This window comes from Cebus imitator, unplaced genomic scaffold (genome assembly GCF_001604975.1).
Source record: "Cebus imitator isolate Cc_AM_T3 unplaced genomic scaffold, Cebus_imitator-1.0 Scaffold185, whole genome shotgun sequence".
NCBI lineage: Eukaryota > Metazoa > Chordata > Mammalia > Primates > Cebidae > Cebus > Cebus imitator.
This window is the reverse complement of record NW_016107500.1, coordinates 1,150,139-1,173,176: the sequence shown is the minus strand read 5'-3', so window position 1 is coordinate 1,173,176 and position 23,038 is coordinate 1,150,139. Positions and strand designations below refer to the sequence as shown.

The 23,038-nt window shown below is 48.9% G+C and overlaps 1 protein-coding gene across 1 annotated transcript in view; it reads left to right on the top strand.

Moving 5' to 3' along the window:
- The window catches only part of UBE2QL1 (ubiquitin conjugating enzyme E2 Q family like 1), a 44,463-nt gene extending 21,670 nt beyond the window's left edge, over window positions 1-22,793 (top strand). Inside the window, exon 2 of the mRNA XM_017546002.2 lies at window positions 21,953-22,793. Coding sequence (XP_017401491.1) covers window positions 21,953-22,084 — 132 coding nt within the window. The 3' untranslated portion in view covers window positions 22,085-22,793. The remainder of the gene's footprint in view (window positions 1-21,952) is intronic.
- The last annotated feature ends 245 nt before the right edge of the window (window positions 22,794-23,038 follow it).

Below are 23,038 nucleotides of genomic sequence, written 5' to 3'. Positions count from 1 at the left end.
TTTACATCTTAATTTCAGGATGACACCCCTGACTTTCACAATGTCATAATTTAAATGATCTGTAGAGATTTTTTTCTTCCTCTAAGTGCACTTAACCCAAAAAAACCAATTAAATGGAGAACAATATAAATAGATTTCCTCTGTTGCTGCCAACTTTGATCTGCCCTCATGATGATAACAATTTATTAGAGAAGGAGATTGCTCTAATTCGGTTCAGGTGAACAAATGTTATTCCACTGGAATCAGACGCCTGTCCGCGGTAAGAGTGAACACAGAGGACGTTCTGTGACGGCGCCAGGCAGGACCCTGCAGTGGTCTCTGGCCATTGCCGACTGAGACCACAACGATGCAGGAGCCGTGGTGTACCAAGCCCAGCAGCGGCTCTGTTGTGTGGACCAGCACTGAGCGCACAGTTCCTCCAGAGGCTCAGGGTTAGAGAGCGGAACATGGGGTGATGGCTTTGACCTCTAAATCAAGGCTGGACCCCCGGAAGCCTGGTGCTTCCCAGAGGGCTTATGCATTTGGGCACCTCCAGCTGATCCATGTGTGTCCCGGCCTGGAACAAGCCAACTGTATAATGCTATGATAGCTCTTACTATTACTGTTACCATTTTACAATTCCTGCCATGATGATCAGTGCTTTGGTATTTCATGAAGAGGCTGGGAAAAGCACGAATTTTGTGGAGTGCACAGAATTATAATGGCATGTGCCATATTGTCTAACCTGTAAAACTCATGAGAATTTTTTCTGATTATAGAAAATGGTACATGCTGAGGTAGAGAATGAAGTTTTATGATTCCACCTGTTAGAGATACTGGCTGTTTTTCTGCACCTGTGAACACACACACATGCACACACACACGTGCACACACGTAAACATGATTTTTTCAGCAGTGGGCCCGTGCCCTTCAGGATGGTCTGAGGCATGCACTTCTTTTCTATAAGGTCCCTGGACATCTTCCTGGTCAACTAAATCTTCAAAAGGCTGCTGAGCCCCCAAGAGTGCAGGGTGCTGTGGATGACTGAGCCAGCCCTGTAGGGTGACAGTTAGGAGGCCTCCAGTTCTTCCCTCCCTAAAGAACCCATGGGGACATGCGTTGTTTAGGGAGGGAGGAGCCGTACATCACGTTTGCTCCTTGTGCTCTAAAACCATGGGGAACTCCCAGAGGCGGGGTACTGGATCGAAGGGCGGGAACACCCTCCAAATTGATTGGATACAGTGCTGCCAGATTGCCTTTCAGGTTACCCAGGGTTCCAGTCCCATCAGCAGCAGGAGGCTGGAAACCTCCCAGGCCTCTCCAAACCTGATGATTTCAGGACTTCCGAATCTCACTGGCAAAGAATATCTCATCTTTTTTAGCTTACATACTTTCTATTTTATTCAGGTGTGGCATCTTTCATACGATTGGGGTTTTTGTATTTGTTTCTTTGGGATTTGGGGAGTGGGTTTTGACCACTTGACTTTCTCATTTTGTCCTTGGTCCATTTTTCATTTGATTGTTATTTATCTTATCTTTTATTTATTTGTTTTTTTGTTTTTTTGTGTTTTTTTGAGACGGAATCTTGCTCTGTTGCCAGGCTGGAGTGCAGTGGTGCAATCTCAGCTCACTGCAGCCTCTGCCTCTCAGGTTCAAGCAATTCTCCTGCCTCAGCATGCTGAGTATCTGGACTACAGGCACATGCCACACGCTCAGCTAATTTTTGTATTTTTGATAGAGACAGAGTTTCACCATGTTGGCCAGGATGGTGGCAATCTCTTGACCTGGTGATCTCCACCTGCCTCAGCCTCCCAAAGTGCTGGGATTACAGGCATGAGCCACCACACCCAACCTACTTTGTTATCTTCAGAAATTTTTTGTCAAGTTGATTCCCAGGCCTCTGCACTTGTTATCTCTTGCAGCATAGCCCATTATTCTAAAACTCAGTGGCTTGAAACCACCAACATCTCTTCTCTCCCAGTTTGTTTTTGTAGTTGAGGAATCTGAGTGCTGCATGCCTGGGTGCCTCTGACTTGGGGTCTGCCATAGAGCTGCAGGGGAACAGTAGGCCAGGGCTGCTGTCTCATCTGGAGGTCTGACTGGGGAGGATTTGCTCCCACAAACACTCAGATGCTGGGGGCAGGATTCAGTTCCTGGGTGGTGTTGGCTGAAGGCCTCAGTTTATTGCCTGTGGGCCTCTCCATGGGGCAGCTCACAGCATGGCAGCTGGCCTCCCTCAGAGGGAGCTAGGAAGGGGGGGGGCACCCAGGACCAAAGCTGCAGCCTTTTGTAGCTTAATCTCAGAAGTGACTTTCCATCATTCCACCATCCTCCATGCAATAGAAGCAAGCACAGGTCCCTCACACTCTGGGGAAGGAGGTCAAACAGGGAGTGAACACCAGGAATTGGAGACACTTGGGGAACAGCTTAGAGGCTGCCCGACACAGGAGCATAATATTTGCTGATTCCATAGGTGAGATCTTGTTTTCATTGTATGTTCAAGTCTGTTATTATTGATGTATCTAGAAACTATCACATTTTTACACATGCATAATAAATTCTTGCATACACATTCACATAAATCACATTTTTATTGTGACTTTCACTTTTCATCTCAGGAGTAGGGAGAGGTTAATGATAGCCCGCCAGTCCATCCATGCAAGGCCCATGGGAGTCCATTCTGTTTCTAGCAGATATTGCTAAATAAGCTTCATCTTATCAGGTGTGTGATGGCATCCCATGCACATGTGTGTTTAATCGGCCTAGCCAGTGCTGTCCTCTGTGCCTTGCTCCAAATCTTAGTTATTTCACCCAGAACTTGGGCTGGTGAGCCAGCTATGTCACTGTTTAGACGCCTGGTCCATTGCTTTTTACACCTGCGTGTTTTTTAAGGTGTGAATTGATCACATTCTGCTCATCCACTTCCCCGGGGATGCCGGCAATCTCCCACCTCCCTGTGGTCACAGGAACACGGCTACTAACCTGCAAGCAGGTCTTCTGGGCTTGATGCCCAGCTGTGAGCTCACAAGCGCATGAGCCTCAGCATGTTGATGGTCTCGAGGTATTGCCAGAAACTTCCAGAATGCCTTTGACATTCTGGAAGCGGCCGATTGACACATTTCCCTGTAAACACCTGGGATCGTCCTCCTCGCTCAGTGTTGCCCCTTGATGGGACCCAAGAGGCCTCGAGCAGCTGCTGTCCTCACGCTTCGTTGATGACTGGGATCTGGACTGCACGCTGCGTACTCGTCGGCCGCCCAGGTCTTTTCTTTAGACGTCCTGCTGACGTTCTCTCCCTTCCCTACATTGTTTCCTGGTTGTCTAGGTTTTTCTTCTCAATTTCCAGAAAATTTTTCTTTTCTCTGGCTATTAACTCCTTGTGCAGGTGTTAGACATCACAGATATTTTCTCCCCAAATGTTCTTTCTCTTCTTCTCTTTCTTATCTTTTATTGGGGGAAAAAACTATACCTAATTTTGAAGAAGTTAAATTGTGATCAAGGCTGTTTGGGAAGACCATTTCCTCACCATCCCATCACAAGGCATCCTCCTGAGCCTTTTCCCACTGGCCTTAGAGCTTTTCCTTTCGCACTTTGGATTTCATCCATCTCTAGCCCTTCTCCATGCGAGGTGCCAGGTAGACACCCAGCACTTTCCCTGACCCCGCTGTCTGAGCCACCTGTTCTTTCCCACAGCTTTCTGCTGCCATCATTACCCCGTGACAGTCCCACGTAAATACGATTCTCTCTTCTGCTCAGTTCCCTGATTTTCCTGCTCCTGTACAAATATTACACTGCTTTTAGGAATGTGGCCTCCTCTTGCAAAAGCCAATAGACTATGACCCCTTCTGCTCTTCCTTTTCAAAATCATCTTACCTTTGTGTGGACTATGTAATTTTTCCATTATTTGTCAAGAATTTTACTCTGAGCGGTGAACTCTCATTTCTGCATGAGAGTGTACACTGAAATCTCAGCAGTTTAACACAAGTAAAGTATGTTCTGGCAGAGAGTCTGCTACGGGCCAGTGTCCGCTCTCCATCTGGAGCACACGACCCCCACGTTCACAGCAGCTGTGGGTGACAGCAGGGCAAGGGGACGGGTCGGCATCAGCGCCGGAACACACACGCCTCCTCCTGCTCACCACTCACTGGCCGGCACTGGCTGCACGGCCCGCATCTGACTGCAAGGGGGGCAGAAATGTAAGGACACACATGGCTATTTGTGGCGCACTAACGCTCTCTACCAAATCCAGTTCCTCAAAAATAGCTGAGCCTTTAGGATTTTCTATGTAGGCAATTCTAGCATCTACAAATAATGAGGTCAACAGAAAGCCACATCCCAGTGACGCAGAAAAACGCAGCACCTTGAGAGCCGGGCGAACAAAGCCAGCACATTTTGCTGCTTCAAATATGGGGACTGAAGAAGCCTGATTTCTGTTACCTTTGAATTTTACCACAAGCCAATGTGCATATCACAATAGCAAAGCCAGGAAAATTAATCTGTAAAATTGTTCTTATGCCATTTAAAATATCACAAACTACACCTGGGATTAACTTTTCCATTACTAAAAAGTGCAGTTCTGATAACTTGCTTCTTAGCTCCGTCTGATATCTGAGTTAGTACCTTCCACAACTGGTTTTCAGCAAATCATTGGCTGCAAACATAGCATATTGCATAGAGTCTTTTCAGTAAAATTGAAAGATTGTACTTTGAAAGTCCAGTTTTCTGAAAATGGTTACCTCTAAAAGATACTTATTGGGAAGCTGAGATCAGAATTTGAGCGCTGGCAGAAGCTTTAAGCCTATAGGGCTAAAATGATGTTGCCTGTGCACATGGTACGTAGCAGTACAACCTGAAGCCGGCACACCACCGTCTGTGCCTGCATGTGATTTACCATGCGGCGTGGAGCACCCCCGTTAATAACTAGGAGTACATGCATGGCATGGGAGGGGGGCAGTCTATGGCCAGAGAAGTTGGGAAGTCCCGGCTTAGGTGGCCTTATTGAAAAAATCCCAGAGGCAGCAAGGTGCTGATATTTCTTGCCAATGTTCAGACATCACAGGGCTCCAGCCCCAGTTCCGGGATGAGGCTTGGGTTGAGGCATTACCTCTTCCTGCCTCTAATTCCTGACTCCAGTTCCAGGTCACGTCCCTCCTCCAGCATCTACCAGCTGCACGGCATTGTGCAACTTATATCTGTGCCTCCGTTTCTCCATCATGAGGAGGGGCTGGAGCCGCGTGCTCCAGATGGAGAGCAGACACTGGCCCGTAGCAGACTCGGTGCCAGAACATGCTTTTCCTCTGTTAAACTGCTGAGATTTCAGGGCACACCCTCATGTGGAAACAGGAGTTCACTGCTCAGAGTAAAATTATTGACAAACGTTTGAAAAATTACGTGGTCCACAATGGACCACATGGAGAAGTTACTTGTTCCTTCATTCTTCCATTCTTCACTCGATTATTTGAAAAATCAGAAGTGCCTCTCCCTCTTGGGTGAGAATTAGGTGATGTAACGTGTAAAATACTGCATGGGACACATTTGGAAAATGGCAACATGTGTACCATCCTTTCTTTGGAATTCTAGCTGTGGCGCGCAGGGGCCTTCAGACTCACAGTGATAATCCCACAAGCTCTGTCATTCATTCCTCAGTAAATAGGCTTGAGCACCCAAGAGGGCCAGGTGGGCAGTGGTGTGCTGCTTGTAACGAGCACTTGAGCACTGGGATAACACCTTGTGAGGCATCACTCGGAGGTTCCATCACCACAAGTGGTGAGAAGGGGCTGTGAGCACAGACCCCAGAACCCAGCTGGAGTCCCACCAGGTCACGTCCCACCTCCGGCGACCACCAGCAGTGTGGCATCGTGCAATTGACATCTGCAATTTACATCTGTGCCTCCACTTCTCCATCATGAGGAGAGGCTGGAGCAGTCTTTCCCTTGTGAGGACTAAATGTGTGTATATACGTGAGGTCCTTGAGGCAGTGACTGACAAAGCTTTCCTTCTATTCTATCATAAAATAAATGCTGTTTGAAGATTTCCAGTGATGCTTGTAAAAATCACTGGTTGAATTATTTTCTCTGGTTACTATGATTCTTACTTAATGAAAAAGCAAAGCTTGTATTGCAATGCCCTTATACAAATAAAAGAATTAAAATCAGAACATCTCCCAAAGTAATGACCTAAAAATAATAATAGCCATCATAGTTGCTTATAGAAAATCTCTTGTTAATTTTATTAGGTCAATCAAACTCAGTCCCTTAGTTTTCTAAGCTTTTCAACCAGAGACTAGGAATTTGAATTTAGAATCCACTTTCTTTCTCTATTACATTCTTAAGGCTTTATGATTATAGAACACAGCATTTTCCATAAGGATTCCCAGCTCACTTTGTCTACACTGAGTAAGCTATTTTATGCCGTATCTTGCCCCATGTTTACTTGCAAACATAAAGCGTGTGACGGGCTTCATTTATACCGGAACCATCACCTGTGTAGCACCAGCCAGTCTGGAAAGGCGAATGATATTGTGTAGCCCTGAAATGGCTTCTGTCTGTTCCTTTTATCCAGTATTTGTAGCACACTGCTGTGTGGATTCTTACTCTGAGCTCTTAATTTGACAAACCATTGTAAGCCGAGGATGGGTAGGAAGGCAGGGCTGGATGGTGGGCAAGTGTGAGCGGGGGGTGCTGGAGGAGGGAGGGGCATGATAAAGGGAGCATGAGACTCTGGCCTTGAAGCCAGAGCTCTGCCTGGTGCTGAAAAGGAACGGCCCCCTAACCTGCAGCTGGAAAGGAAGACGAGCCTGCCCATAAGACAAGCCCTACCCCTGTGGAGCAAGCTGGAGAACCAGTCAGAGCCACCAGGCTCTGGTGCAGAAATACACAGGCTCCCCAGGGCCTGGGCCCTGCTAACAGGTTTGATTTGACCCCAAGACCTGTCGCAAAGAATGCTTTATGAAATACACTGATTTTTTCAAGTATGTTAGGATAACTTGCGTTAAGTTTGTCACGTCCATTGATCTGGCTAAAACACTTTGGGGACTTCAAAATCAGAGTGAGATATGGCTGCTTAGTCATGGATGAGGATCTGGAAAGCTCAGGGAGCCAGTGGCACTGGGGGTCCCTTCTTCCTAGAGGGCAGAGCCTGAGGAGGGAGGTGAGGGGTCCCGATGTTTGTGCAGATGGGACGCCCCGCTGCCTCTGCAGCTTGCATCTCAGGAGCAGCCAAGGCACAAAACGGTCAAAGCGGTGCCCTCAAGGCAGGTGCACTAACCATGGCTCATTTATTAGGAGGTGTTTACTTATTAAAAGTTCTTCAGCACTTAAAGATCTAATTTTCCCATGGGGAAAAACATTTGGGTTTGCCCCCGGGTCACAGAGCTTCTGGGTGGGTGTTGCTGCAGGAAGAAGCTTTGCTAGGGCTGTGCTGTCCTGACTCAACAACACAATGACCTCATAAAACTGAAACTCTGGAGGCCCCAGTTGAAGAGCCACACACAGCACCTCTCAGGCATACGCTGTTTTGCCGCTCCTAAGCTTACCATATAATTATTTGTGAACTGCTGCAGGAAGTGAAATGCACCCTGCAAATGCACGGCAGATTTGTGCCAGGACCCTTTGGTTTCCTTCACTGCCTGGAGTGACCTTCGGTCATGTCACGTGAGAGATGCCCACTTGCTAATTAATTGGTTTATTCAGGAAAATGTAGTTGAGATATATAAAAGCAAACTGCATTGTCTTCACTGGACACTAGCTGCCACCAATAACGATTTGCTATTCACAAGGGCAGGAGTGGTCCCCTCTTGGCATAGAGAGAGGTGGAAACATCCCCTTCCCCTTGGAAACTAGACCCCAACTCCGGGGACCCTGAAATTGCCACCTTCACCCCATCCTCACCACGATGGCTCACATGGGAACGAACAGACCACCAGCCCACATCAGTGCTGGAGGTCCACAGTCACATGAGGGTGCCCTGGAGAGGGACACGGACAGGAAGGAGGACCCTCCACACACCCGCATGCCCACACCAGTGCTCACAGCCTCAGGGGCAGTGATCACCAAGACACTGTCTCAAACAGCCCACCTGTGTGCTTCTCAATCCTGACCTCCACACCCCCCTCAGGCCTCACTGGGCCTCACTAACTGAGCTTGGGCCTGGCCGTGACCTCCTCTCAGCCAGCCTGATTGATGTAGAAGGAGCGCCATTGCAGACCAAGTCACCATTTAGTCATGTCAAACATTCTTGGCAAATTGTGTCCAGAGCACAACCCTTTGAACTGGAGATTAGCCTGCTGAGGACAGGTGCATCTGGAGGTCAGCTTGCAGAGGACAGCTGCGCCCAGAGTCCCTACGACCACCATCCCCACCTTTAAAATCCAAGAGGCTGGACCTGGGCTTTTGGTGACATTCCAGACTTCAAAGAAACGGTTGACTAGAAGTCAGTGGGACTTTGTTCAAAATAAAGAGCTTAAAATAGAGACCGTTGTTGAACTGGATGTTACAGCGTCCACATGGAGACAGCAGCTGCTGGCCTGGTGGAAGTGTCCAGCAGGACGTGGGTGTGTGGAATTGGCATTTGGGTGGCAGGGAGAGGTTGCAGGTATGAATTTCAAGAATTCTCCCACATGACACGTGCAAGCCAACGACCAAGTGGAGTGTTGAGCACATCTGAGTGCTTGTTTGGAAACAAATCGCATATGCAGAGCTGTTCCAGGAGGTTTCGTCTACCTCCCATATCGCACGAGTTCCAGCTTCACTCAGTGCCGCAAGAAAGACAGACAGACAACAGACAGACCTGGTGTCTCCCAGAAACCATCCTCCTAGAACAAAGTCAAATACCTGCTTGGCAAGTATTTGGGATCTCTAGTGGCAGAAATTAAATCTCACATCTTTATAAGCACAGTTCCCTCTTTTAAAAATCAGAAAAGTAACAAAGTAGGTGAAGTAAATAATCCATGTAGAGTCTCATTATTGCTGTGTTTTTATTGCAAAAACAGACTATTCAAAAAAGTAACCTATCTTTTATAGAATTTGTGCCCAAATCATAATATTTTCACACTGATATTTTCCCTGAAAATATATCCGAAGACTTCCAGTGATTCAGACATCTCATTAGCTGCATTTATTTGACGTTGCTGAGTTTCCTTCTGCGCTGGGAAGCTCCGCTGCTGAGCATGTTGTGTGACGTGAGCGTTCTCTGTCATCGTAAGTAACGTGGTTTGGAAAGAGTGCAGCCGTGACCTGCCACCGTCACACGCAAACGCTCCCTGGCGCCAGCTCAGCAGTGAGACGCACCAGGCGCCATTTACCTGGGTTGCCTGTGAAAATCTTGTGTTCCTTCTTGATGCAATTTTTCCAGAACAACTAAGCTCGGGCTTTTTGGTCAAAGTTGTGAAGCTCCTGCCAGCAGGGGCAGAGAGCGGATGGTGGCTGCCCTCTGTTTTGACAAATTCGTTCCCAGGCTCTGATTCCTGTCACATTTTCTAGTGACATTCTTGGTCTCCTTCATTCTTTGGACTTTCCCCGGCATCGCCACACCTATTATCTGTGCTGAGAAAACTGTTCTGAGCGAGGCAGAGCTATGGCAGTTGTGAAAGGAAGTGTCCCCAGCACCTGATGGTGGGGGTGATCATAGTGACAGCAGAATACAGGCAAGGGTGTGGGGCCGCAGGGGGATGGTCTGCCTGTGCACAGGAGAGAGAGATCCCAGGAGATGCAGATGCATTCTGTCGGGAAACAGGCAAAAGGCAGGAGACGTGGCAAGTGGGTGCCCATCGGTGCATCTGATGTCCCTGGCACCCCCCACTCAGCTCCACTTCCTTCCTGCTCAGGGGCTTTATCCTTCCTGGGAGTGAGGAAGGCCGGGCTTCATGACAGAGCTGCCCGTGCTGGGGGCCTCCCCGCCATCATGTGCAGCACCAGGACTGTGCTGATTCCCCAGTGCCCAATCCTGAAATCAGGGAGGTGTGGCAGGGTGGAGGCAGCCGTGGGCATCCAGGGCACGCAGTATGGGAGGCCACACAGCTGAGTGAGTAGAGTCCTACCCGCCAGAACAGGAGGGCGGAAGTGAGAATTAAGCCACCATAATGAGTGGGCTGAGACAGCGATGGCCCTGGCTTCTCTTCCTGTTCAGTGTGTATTCCAAGGAGGAGGAAAAACATGGAACCCTGAGGAAGACCAAGTGTGCATGGGAGAGAGCTGGCCGGATTCTGATCTAAGAGGTCAGGTTGGGTAGGAGAACACCATTGTTTCTTGCAAATCACTCAGCATAGGAGCAGACAGAGCTGACTCCAGCTGGGGGCGACTCCAGGAAGAAAGCGGGGTTTCTGGGGCTGGTCAGTGAAACGTGTGTCTTAATGGAGCCAAGTCCAAGGAGTGAAATGTTGAAGTAAACGAAGGGGTGCTGATGTCTGTGTCCTCCGGCGAGCCTGTCCATTGTAACAGGGCCAGGGGTGCGCTCATGAAGACTTCTCCAGAATCCTACATGCAGACAGCAGGAATGATCTCACAAGGAGAAAACACAGGCCAGGGGCTGCTTTGTTCTGAGTAAGTGTTTCAGCCTGGAGCGTCGAGTGCAGCGTCCTGGGTCCAGCCCATGAAAAGTAGCTTCCTTTTGCATTCTGGGCCTGGCAAAAATGAAAAACACAGACTGCCCCCGTCACCTCGGAACAGAGACTCACCGGGGAGGTCACCCGCCCTGTCCACTGCATCAGGCAGGCAGCGTGTGCTGAGGCCCTCACATGTGCTGCGAAGACCAGAATCTACGTGGTAGAGGTAGATTCTGGGCCCTGATAATCTCAGGACTTACACAAACCACGCGGCAAATGACAGGACGGCTGGCAGGACCTCCCTGTCTAGACGTCAGTGAGAGGTACACAGGGAAGTGGTGGCCAAGGAGCGTCCCACACCAGGGGACACAGCCAGGGGTCACGGTTTTTTGGTTTGTTTGTTTGTTTGTTTGTTTTTGAGTAAATAGTATCCAGTTTGCCTTCTCTTAAATCTGTGACCCTTCCCCACGTTTCTAAGACCTGGCCTGGCCTTAGGGTTCAGAGTGTGGCCTCCAAAGCCAGGAATTCTTGCACTGGGATCCTGGCTCTTGGCACTCCCTAGCTGAGGGATTCCAAGCACCTTATTGATCTGTGTGTCTCTGTTTTCTGGTCTGTAAAATACGGCTGATGCCAGTGGCACCCACCTGGTGGAGTGTCCTGGCGTGGCTTAGTGAGAGTGTCTGCCCTATCCTCAGAACAGGGCCTGGCTCAGACAGCCCTTGACACAGCCACCACGATGCTGTTAACGAGCATGTCTGTCGCTTACCTGTCTTAAAGTCCACGTTAACAAAACCCACTGGAATCGGCTGCTTATGCAGAAGTATAAGTACTAGTGGCATCTCCAAAAAATAACCTTGAAAGGATTATCTCATATCATTACATTTTTAGCAAAAAGTTCCTTTTTCTGGGCTTGCCACCTCCAAGAAAGTACCATCTGTTTCAAAACAGATTCAGTCCTTACTAGAACTTTCTTTAAAATGTAGAGGCAAGCGCCACTTCTGTTTTGTAAGCGTCCATGAACTGTGCCTTTGGTGCTGCCAGAACTGGAGGATTTTGTATACTATTAAGTAGAGTGGCTTCACTTTCATTCCTGATGAATAGCACCGAAGTTTACATGAAACTGATGCTGGCTTTGTCGTCCTGAGAGGTTTCACAATTTTAGGAGACAGTTTTTGAGTGCCAGCATTACCTAATACCCAGCTCGAGGTCTGTGGGGCAGCAAGTATTCCATAAACCTCTGGGGAATACAGGTTCCTCTCTTGGGATTTGTTCGTGGCTAAGCTATACTTTTTTAAAGAACCAGATTTTTCTTCATGTGCAGAGATTGCTAAAAATATATATAATAAGGTCAAAAAGAGTTTTTAAAGTCTTGATATTATTATAAACCAAGTAACCATCACACATCTCAGATGACTGTTTTCCAGAGGTTGGCCCAGCGCGTGCTTCCTGGGCCATCTCACCTGTACACGCTTTGCTGCAGCTGCACCCGCCCTAATCCCCCTTTCCTAGGTTTCTTGCTTCTCCTTTTGACTGTCCCCAGCCAAACACACCTGCCTGAGACCACATAGCCTGCTCATAAGACAGCGTCTCTCTGCAGGCCTGGCCCCGTGTCACTGGGCATGGTGGCCCACCACCTCCGTCCCATCTCGCTGTGCACAGTGGGTGCTCATTATCCCCACACAGGAGGTATGGGCAGGTATGTGACACAGGTGCAGTGCTAGGTGCAGGGAGGGTGACCTGCTCACGGCCTATGGCTGGAGAGCAGAGCGGAGGCACGCCCCTCTCCCTGCACGCCCCTCCTTGCGGAACCTCGCCGTACTCATCATTTAGGTTCCCCGGTGTGAGCTCCCACCGCTATACCCAGCAGCCTCCTGCCTGGGTTTCCGTGCACTCCCCAAAGCCAGCCAACCCAAACAGAACTCAGTATCTTATCCTGAAAACCTGTTCCTCCTGGGTCAGAAGCCTGGAGGGGCTCAGGCCTCCCACTGGTCCTTCCCCCAGCCCTTCCCACGTGGCCTTAGTTGGACTCACCTGAGTGGCTTCTGCCAGGCCCTTGCCATCTTCTCCGGCCCATGACAATAACCTAACTGGCCAACACCCCAAACCTGACCGTGGCACCACCTCCCAAATGACCCACCCACAGGAAAACCCGGCCCTGCATGCTGCCACCTGCAGGATGGTCCCCGTGCAGAGGAGTGGGTGGAATGCCCTTCCGCCAGCTTGATGCCTGCTGTGGGCAGAGTTGTGTCCTCCCAAAAATAGTTGAAGTCCTAACTCCCTGTGCCTGTGAATGTGACCTTATTTGAAAATAGGGCCTTTGCCGATGTCACCGAGTTGAGACAAGGTCGTGCTGGGTTAGGGTGGTCCCTAATGCAATGACTGGTGTCTTTGTAAGAAGAGGGAACAGAGACAGATACAGAGACAGATTCACAGAGAATACCATGTGGCAACGGAAGGAGAGATAGAGCGCTGTACCTACATGCCAAGGCACGCAGGGTGCCGGCAGGCCCCGAGCACTGGGAAGGGGGCCTGGAACAGACCCTCCCCCAGGCCCGCGTCTCCATGCCAGACTCTGGCTGCCTGAACTGTGAGAGCGCGTTTCTGTTGTTTTAAGCTCCGAGTTAGGGTTCTGTGTTCCAGCAGGCCCAGGAAACTAGGGCACCTCCCACTCCTGCCTCCCTCTCCCCACTCCCCAGCAAGCCTCCTCCAGGGAGCCTCCAGTTGCTCACTGCCCGCCCTCCCACAGCATCTGCTGCTGCTGCCCCCTCCTGCTTTCTGGTTGGATCATTGTCGCTAGTCTTTTTGCGTTCAGCTCCTGAACCACCTCCTCCTGGAAGTCTCCTCCAACCGACTGGGTGCCCAGCCCCGGTTAGGTGCCCCCTTCTGCACTCCCACGGTCCACTCCCCACACCATCTAGAGCAGGGCTTCTCCACAGCTATTCAGCCCCCTAGGGAGTCTTGGCAATATGCATAGACACTGTTGGTTGCCACCACTCAGAAGTGGGGTGCTAATGGCATCCAGAGAATGGGGGCCAGGAGGCTGCGGAACACCCTCGGTGCACACGGCCAGGAATGACCCAGGGAGGCTGAGGAACACCCTGCGTGCATGGGAGCCCTCCATCCAGGAATGACCCAGCTCCAGCGTCAGCAGGGCCTAGGCAGAGGCGCTCTCATCTGGAGGACACCCGTTTCTGCAGAGATATCAGATATTTTCATCTTGTCTCCCAGCTCCAAATGGGAAGTGGCACATCCATGGCCACACACCACCCACCACGCCAGCAAAGCCTCCCAGCTGCGAGTGCAGCACTCTCTGATCGGACCAATGCTCTTGTCAGCACCCAGAGAAGAAAAGACATGTCCTGTACACTCTCTTAACTGTCCTGTACACTAATCTTCCACATCTCGGTAGGCTCAAGCTCGCTTCTAAGAATGAGAAGCCGTGGCCAGGCGTGGTGCTCACACCTGTAATCCTAGCACTTTGGGAGCCCAAGGCGGGTGGATCACTCAAGGTCAGGAGTTCAAGGCCCTCATGGCCAACACAGTGAAACTCTGTCACTACTAGAAATACAAAAAAAAAAAAAAAATTAGCTGAGCGTAGTGGTGCAGGCCTGTAATCCCAGCTACGTGGGAGGCTGAGGCAGGAGAATCACTTGAACCTGGGAAGTGGAGGTTGCAGTGGGCCGAGATCGTGCCATTGCACTCCAACCTACATGACAGAGCAGGACTCTGTCTCAAAAAAAGAAGAATGAGAAGCCCACAGGTGTGATGCTCAGAAGGTGCATTTGAAGGTTTGGAGTGAAGGACCGTGTTCCCTGTGTGTCAGCAGGACGTACCCAGCCTTCTTCCTGAGGACACCCCATCACCTGCTGGGACTCTGCTCGCCTCTCCTGGACACTCACAGCCCCACCATCCCCACTTCCAGGCCTGAAAACATTCCCACTAGAGAGAGAAATTTCACTATAATGGGAATGGATTTCCCAGTGCATTTTTTTCTGCAGAAATTACATATCTCTATCAAGATGGGAGGACAGCCACTCTCCAACTGGAGGAGAGTGGTCTTTTCCACCTAAAGCCGCGCCATGGGCTGGTCTCCTTGTGGCTGCGCCCTGTGTGGCTGGTCCACGTAGCCACGTGGCCCGTCATGCCCCATCCCCCAATGCACTGTCCTCTACACCTCAGATCCAGTGGGCTGCTGTAGTCATCTACTCTGAAGCCACTTCGCTGGTCACCTGTCTGTGTTTGGCTTGGGCGTGAGTCAACAGGTCTCTGAGGCAGTGTGTTCTGAAAGTGTAACCGAAAGATCAAGTTTATGGCTTCCGAGGTGACTATTGCGAGTTGACACTTTCCAGAAACCACCCAACACTATTTTTAGCTACCAGATCTAGGAACCAAATCACAACTAGTCACAGCGGGTGCGTACGGATGAGTCTGCTGTTGGCTGTCTAAATGATGAAAGGAACCCAAGCCATATTGCGCACAAACTTTGAAACCCAGTGGGGACCGAGGAAACCTGAGTGCCTGGTGCAGGCGTTGGAGGGGTGAGCGGGGAGGGCTGGTCTGCATACAACAAGTCCTGGTTCCCTGGAGGGAGCGGCCTAGCCGGTGTGGCTACCTCCAGCCCCCTCCTTGAAGGATTCTGGGCCCTCCGGAGGTCCCGGCTCTGAGGCTGCCTCTCTTTGATCTCGCCCCTCGTGACACCCTGGGGCCACATGTGTGGTCCTCTGTGGTGCCTCAGCCTTCAGTCTTGGGAGCCCTTGATTTGAACCCAGCTCTTCTATAGCCCTTGGCAAGTGCCTTGGAAGCACAGTTTCCTTCTCACCACAAAGTTTGCCCAGGCCAGCACTTAATGAGATGGGATGTGAAAACAGCCACACAGCAGCCGAGATTCAGAGGCGAGCTGAGCATGGAGCAGTCACCACGGCACTTATGGGCAGGGTGGAGACACGGCAGTCTCTGGGGTTGCGCTTCAGACAAAACCTCTACATGACCTCACTGGAGGCTCATCAGCCCCAACAGCACCCTGTCCTTTTCCCCCTTCCCTGTTTCTGTTCTCTCAGTCCTCGCTGTTTGTCCCCTCCCTGCACTGGTTGGTGCTGGATGGTTTTCTGACAGATTCGAAGCCCACCAGGCTGAAGCTCTCGCTGTGCAAAGGGACCACCCATCAAACTGGCTCATGTGGCCTGGGGCTCCCTGCACTCCGTTGAGAGCTGAGCCTTCCCTCAGGTTAGGGTGGGCTCTGGTCAGCAGCCATTCCACAACAGGGAGGCTCACATCCGTCCCTGCAGTTTGAATGTAACCACCATATTCACCTGCATGTGCACAAATGAACACACATGCTCACATGTTACATGATACATGTAAGTACGCACAACACACAAATGAGCACACGTGCACACATACACAAATGCACATGTATGGACATGCATTACACCTGTGCACGTGCTCACATTTGCAAACATGTGCGTACATGCACACACACACTCAGACTCACAAGAAGGGCTACATTCACTTTCCTAGGAACCTTCTCTTTCCCGTCTCATCGGACCGGATCCAGCTGAAGTCCCCTGCTTGGCAGTGGCTTACGTGTCATTGGTCTGATTTGGGAATGTGTTCCTTAGAAGAGTCTGGTCTGTTGTAGGGTCTCATTTGCCCTTTAGAAACTTGCAAGTTGATTTTTTTCTAGGATTTGCTTTGAACGTTAAACCTCAAAAGAAAGGTGAAATCCCCAGTGTCTTTCCAAAGCGGACCTCCTTTGAAAGATGCTTGCAAGCATTGGTTTTCCTCAAGCCAAGAGCCTGGCGAGCTTTAATTTTTGCCCCCAAATAGAAGTTTCGGGGGAAGTCTAAAATGAGCCCTGCACATGCTTACGACCCATGTCAGGGAGTTCAAGGTTATGAGTGCTTTTAGACTGACAATTACACCTTCAAAGACTTTAAAAACAAGTAGCAGCTCTATAATTTTGACTCAGGAAATGAGTTCAGGAAACTCAAAACTTTACATAAGGAGTCTGGAAATTTTAACTATTTTTAGAGGGCAAAAGTCTGTAATTCACAGGCAAATGAAACACAAAAATAACAAGAAAGTATGTTTGCAAAGAAAAGGAATGAGAAGAAAAATCTAATCCAGTGAGAAGTATAGAATTAATGTCAACCTATTAAAACAGGCATAATTCAAAAGGCTAAGAAATACGCCATGTAAATACAGTACGCTGAATTTGCTTGTGGACATTTTTGTGATGGAATAAGTCATCAAATCTGCATGAAAAGACAGAAATGTTGTGTGTTCTTTCAAGAGGACAGAATGAAACCATCTTTACCAAAGGAGGAGAACTTCCGTGATAGTTTAAAAAATAAGAAGCCCCATTTCCTGTGTTCACCCTGTGCCTGGCATTGCACCAAGTATCTTATATGTTTTGCCATTAGATTCTTACAGAATCCAGTGCCATCTAATGCTATTATAATGCTTATTTTATATATGAGAAAATCAAAATTCAGAGAAGTTAAGTGATTCACCCAAGGTCACACAGCTGGGAAGTGTTGGCACAGGGATTTGAAGCCAGGTCTATTGAATTATGCAACTCCTTCCCCACCAACTACACACACAAGCATGCACACATACACACACATACACGCACACACACACACTGAAATTCTGTGCCCAACCCCCCACCCCCAGCATCTGTCCATTGTTCCCTAAGTACAGTGAGCCATTTCACGCCTTCACTTTGAGACCCCTTATCCTTTCCCACCATAGCCTGGTAAGCAGCTGCCTACCTATGTTTCAAGGCTCAGCTTACGTTATTGCCAGTGGAAGTCTTTCTCAACACACAAATCACCACCACCACCCCTCTTCTCTCTCCTTTTCTTCTCTCTTCCCCAATATAGACTCCGCCATACCCTCTGGGCTATAAGTTCCATGAGGACCAGAATTATTATTCTTAGAAAGCTCTGCCGTCCGAGTTACCAGGACAGTTTCCGACCCAGGGAAGTCCTGCAGCGATCGTTTGCTGAATGAATAAATAAGGAACTGACTCTTACTGGCTTTGACTTTTTTGTTCTACACATCAGTGGTTCTCAATCAGGAGTGATTTTGCTCCTGTGGGGACATTTAACAATGTCTGGAAACAGTTTGTTGTCCTTCCTCATGGGGTGCTCCTAGGATCTAGTGGGCAGAGGTCAGGAGTGCTGCTGACTTCCTTCCATGCTAGTATCGCCCCTACAACAAAGAATTACCTGGCCCAAGACGCCAACAGTACCAAGAGTGAGGACCCTGAATGCTCCACAACCTCTGCCCCAGCAGCTGCAATATGCCTGGTTATCTCCCCGTAATGGACTCTAAGCCCCAGGGACCTATCATTACTTTATCTTGTTAGACTCAGCACCCAACACATTGAATGAATGCATAAATGAATGAATGGGAAACATGAGACAATTGAGGGAGATGCAGACATGCCAGGCTGAAGTTCAAGTGCATGGGGGCTGCACGGGGGATTTGAGTTTGGGGCCACTTGTCATCTTATTAGCTGTGTTAAAATGTTTTCATGCTGAATCAATTGCTATTGGCCCTCAAAAGTCCATAAGGGAAAAAAAAGAATCAAATCAAAGTACCACCTACTGGTTTTGTTTGACAGATACAGCCCTGGAGAATTACATTCTCATTAACACTGTTCTGCTTCAATATTACAGTGAGGCTTTTAAGATCGTGATGGCAAAATCCTGTCGTTGTTCATAAGTATACACTTATCATGTGTGGCTCAGGAAAGACAGAAAGTGTTACTTATTAAAGGTGTTGCCGTAAACTCGGAGTGATAGCACAAAGCTATTGTGGTGGTTGAGTGAATAGTCACATCTATGACTCTTAACATTAAGTACAAGTAGAGATATTTCAGAAGAAACAAGAGTCACTCAAAGAAAATATCTCAGACTAGATTCCTTGATTATTAGTTAAATAGAAACAGAAAAGGGAGAAAGGTAAATGTTATGAGAATAAGAAGAACAGCTATTATATGACGTTCAAAGTCCTCGGTATTTTCAAATGTATTATCTTATTGGATGTCCTTCATGATGTGTGACATGGGTATTGTCTGCACTTGATTCCCAGAAATTCACACTACCTGGAAAGATGAATGGGAGTGCCCAAACATCTGCAGCAAACAGGGAACTTGGGATGGAGCGGTCCCCCCTTCTTGGTGCAGTGAGCACAGCAAGGACATGTCAGAAAAACAGCTCAGTGACCCTGGCAGAGCAGGAAATATAGGGCGAATATAGGGAGTGGTTTCCAAGTCCAGCATTTCGCTGTGTCTCATTTAAACTGCCAATCAGAAGAAGACGGGCAACCTATGAAAAAAGTATTTGTTAATTTTAAACATGGGTGTAAGAGACAGGAGATGAGAGCTCTTTATCGACAGTGGAGTGCAGTGAATGTGTGGAACCCTGACTGGCTCTTAATGGGCTCTGTCTCCCAGTTGCTGAATTGACTAAGCACTGGGGCTTTCTGTTCATGATTCTTCCAGGGAAGAAAAGGCAACAAAGGGTGGTCTGTTACTTTGGGGTTTTGCTTGTTGTTTCTTGTAACAATTGAGACTTTCACAAAGAATATGCCAAAAGCCACAGAATAGTCCAAGATGATTGTGAGTCTGTGTTTGTCTAGCTACATTTATTTCAGGATTTTCAAATAATACCATAGATTTTTCAGTATTATAAAGAAAAAGGATAGAGATGGTTAAAATATACATTTTGGCCAAAAATTCAACCCTTGATATTTGCATTCACTTGATGTAGAAACTGATGCTGCCGGCACAGTGGCCAATGCCTATAATCCTAACACTTTGGGAGATCAGGGCGGGAAGATTGCTTGAGCCCAGGAGTTTGAGACCAGCCTGGGCAACAAAGCAAGACGGTGTCTCTACAAAAAAAAATTTTTAACTGGCTGTATGTGGTGGTGCATGCCTGTAATACAGCTACTTGGGAGGCTGAGGCAGGAGGATCTCTTGAGCCCAGGATATCAAGGATGCAGTGAGCTATGATCACACCACAGCACTCCAGCCTGGATGACAGGGTGAGACCCTGTCTCAAGAAACAGAAAAAAGGAAGAAATTGATGCTAACATCCTCGCAAAGATGTGAAAGACGTGTTTTCATATGTTTAATTAAATAACTTTGGACTTTGATATCAGCCCACGATGACGATGATGAATATGTTAGCTCTAAGTGGTCTTTTTTAAATCATATATCTACGCCACGTAAGCAAATATGCTTGAAGTTATACGACTCAAAACAGGAGTCAAATCCTAGGGAGGCACGGGGATGTTGCTAGCAGTCAGTAAGTGGTCGTTTCCTGTCATCTGCTCATCCCATCTTCCTTCACCCTTTCAGCACCTCTTCCTATGTGAGCTATAGAGCGTTTTCGAAAAGAGTGCGTGGTGGCACATGCCTATAATCCCAGCGCTTTGGAGGCTGAGGTGGGAGGATCACTTGAGGCCAAAAGTCTGAGACCAGCCTGGGCAATATAGTGAGGCCCCATCCCTATAAAAAATAAAAAATTAGACGTGTGGTGGCTCACACCTGTAGTCCTATGTACTCAGGAGGCTGAGGCAGGGGGGCTGTTTGAGCCCAGGAGTTTGAGGTTGCGGTGCGCTACGATCGCGCCACTGCACTCCAGCCTAGATGTCAGAGCAAGACCCTGTCTCTTAAAAAAATAAGACAACTTTAAAAAAGGAAAAGGTCATGCTGTCAAAACAGGGCCCAATGCCAGATGCACAAGTGAAAGCAGAGGGATGTCCAGAGTGAGCAGAAGTTGGTAGCCCTGGACTTCTGACTCCCACGCTCGGGATTGGCCTGGGTGTCCACTGTTGAAAAGACAATGATTGAAAAGGAATCCTGGCTAGGCTCTGAATACAGGCCTGTGAAATGGCCTCGTCCACTCTACGTTTCTGGTGATAGGACACCGCCTGCCCAGTAGGTTTAGAGGTCCTTGCGGCTGCCTTCCCATTGCAGTTGTCAGTAGGTTATCAGAGAGCCAGGATCGGGTGGATCTTGCTTGCTGGCAGCCACCCAGACCCGTGCCCTCTGAGGCTGTCCAAGGCGCCTGGCTGAGTGTGTTGCAGGAGCCGCTGGTGGGGAGGCCTAGTCCCCATTCTCCATCGCAGCATGTGCTCACCATTATGCTGTGGTATCAGTGCCTCGTATTGGGAGTGCAGAGGGTCTGTTCAGAGAGAAATTCTGTTCGTGAAGGTTCCTGAACAGCAGACGATGGTCGGTAATAGTACGCCTGCACCTGCCAGAGGGTGAAGCTCAGCCAGGTCTTCCCAGGCGTTTCTGCGCCATCTACAAAACATGTGCATGGGATGCCCACGGAGAGGAGCAGATCCTCCAGGAGAGCCTGGGGGAGGCTAAGTGGAAGTAAATGTGCCTCAGGTAAGGGAGCGTTTCAGTTGATCTACCATTAAGAGGCTTAATGAAGAGTAATTGAGGTTGGAAGAGTGAGAGCTGCCACCGGTCCAGCCGAGGCCAGCATCACCCGAATCCTGGCTGTCTTCCATAGGCTCTTCCCCTCCGATGCCAGATACACCACATGTCCCAAGGCTTCCTGAGATGCTGTCATGTGGGCATTGTTGCCTGATTTCTTCTTTCTCATGTCCAGAGCCCTCTTGTGCCATCTAAAATGGGTCAGTGCCTTTTGAGCACTGCAGAAACCAGTGGTCTGTCCTTGGGAGCAGAACAAGCCTGGTCACTGTGAGGAGGCTTGGCCTCTCCCCTGGCCCCACCCCCTCTCGAGATTGTGTGACAAACCACCTGCCCTGACCTCTACCCTCTCTTGGACCTCGAAGACAGTCTTTTCTTCCATGAAAATGTCCACCATTGCCTTATGAATTCGCACTGAAGGGACATGAATTCCATTAAATTCACTAATGGCTCTGGAACTTGAATTTTAAAAATTAGAGTTTTAAAATATTTATATAAATATACAAATATACACATCTCTCTATAAATGTAAATGTATCTTTACTGTTATCACAGAGGAATTTTAAGTGATGATAATTAAAGGCATTCTTTTGAGGGAGGGAAAGGAAGCTCAAACAGTATATTGCCTGGGGAGACCATCAAAAGAATTGATGCTCTTTTGATAAGGCTGGCCCCTCCTGCCACATCTCGGGAACTGGAGCAGAGACAGCCAATGCTGTGTGTGGGTTTGTGATGACAGCACCCTGCTGCCCAGAAGGTCTGCCAGCCCCAGGCTGGCCAATCTGTTTGGTGCCTGAGCTGAATTGTTCTGCATCCGGGCAGTGAGGCTGCCCCAGCCCTGCTGGTGGCCAGTGCGTGGCATTGATTCCTACATCAGAAATTCCCACGACTCTGTGTGCTTTCAATCAAGATGGTAGGAAACAGAATTCCCAGTGACGTTCTAACCTGGTTTTTCTTTTCATCTCACGCAGGGACGGATCTGTAGAAAAGCTGGCAAATCAAAAAAGTCCTTCAGTCGCAAGGAAGCTGAAGCTACCTTTAAGAGTTTGGTGAAGACGCATGAAAAATACGGTTGGGTCACCCCGCCCGTGTCCGATGGCTGATGTCTGCCGCCTGCAGTAGACGCTCGAGCGCCTGTCCACACACACACCAGTACCCCGACATCTCCTCAACGCTGTGCATCCTCCACCCTTTTTTACTCCAGCCAGAACTGCATCCTGAATGCCAAGGAGACGTTTAAGTTATTTATGAACAGATGTGTTTACAGAGAGGAAGATGGAGCAAATGCCGTTCGGATTATGTTTCGATTATAAATGAATGATCACCTCTAAGTCACTTTAGAACACATGTTGAGATGGTGACATTTCCCAGCCTGCCTGCCCCTCTGCCTGCCCCAGTCACATTGCCCTGAGCTTCTTTCCATGACAGCAGCTCCAATGAGCCAGCAGGAAACTCAATATCCCTGCTCGCTCCATTTCCATGTAAATGGCGCCGTTCACATTTCATAGGAACGCCGTGCATCGCCACTGTGCGTCCCCGGCACATGTTTGCTGTGCTCTGTATCTCTGTTTTTCTTCCTGGAAGGTCAACATAACCTGAAGATGTGTCTTTCTGTGGCCCATGGTCCGCTGTGATGACATGTAGACCTCATTTGTGCTATGACCTTCGGCTCATGAAAACACAAGTTTAATATTGCCAGGTTCTAGTGATTTAAAACTACAACCGCCCACTTGGTGAAAATGTGCTCTCGATGCTGATTTGTGGTGTGCTGCTGTCCACAGATAAACCAGTGCCATTAGAGGGAAGGCAGAAGATACTTGAGGCCACCCCCGGCAGATGGTGGTGCCGACACCGGGTGCGCCCTCTGGGGCTCAGAGCAGTGGATGGTCAGCTGCGAACAGTCTCGTCTGAGGTTAGGAAATGCTCCCACGGCCGCGCCTTTGTGTTCCTGTCTTCTCTCAACCACCAAAAGCGAAAGACGATTTCCCATTCACTGCAGTCATCTGACTCATTTTATTATCTGTGCTAGTGACAGGGAATGTCAGAACTGCCAAAGG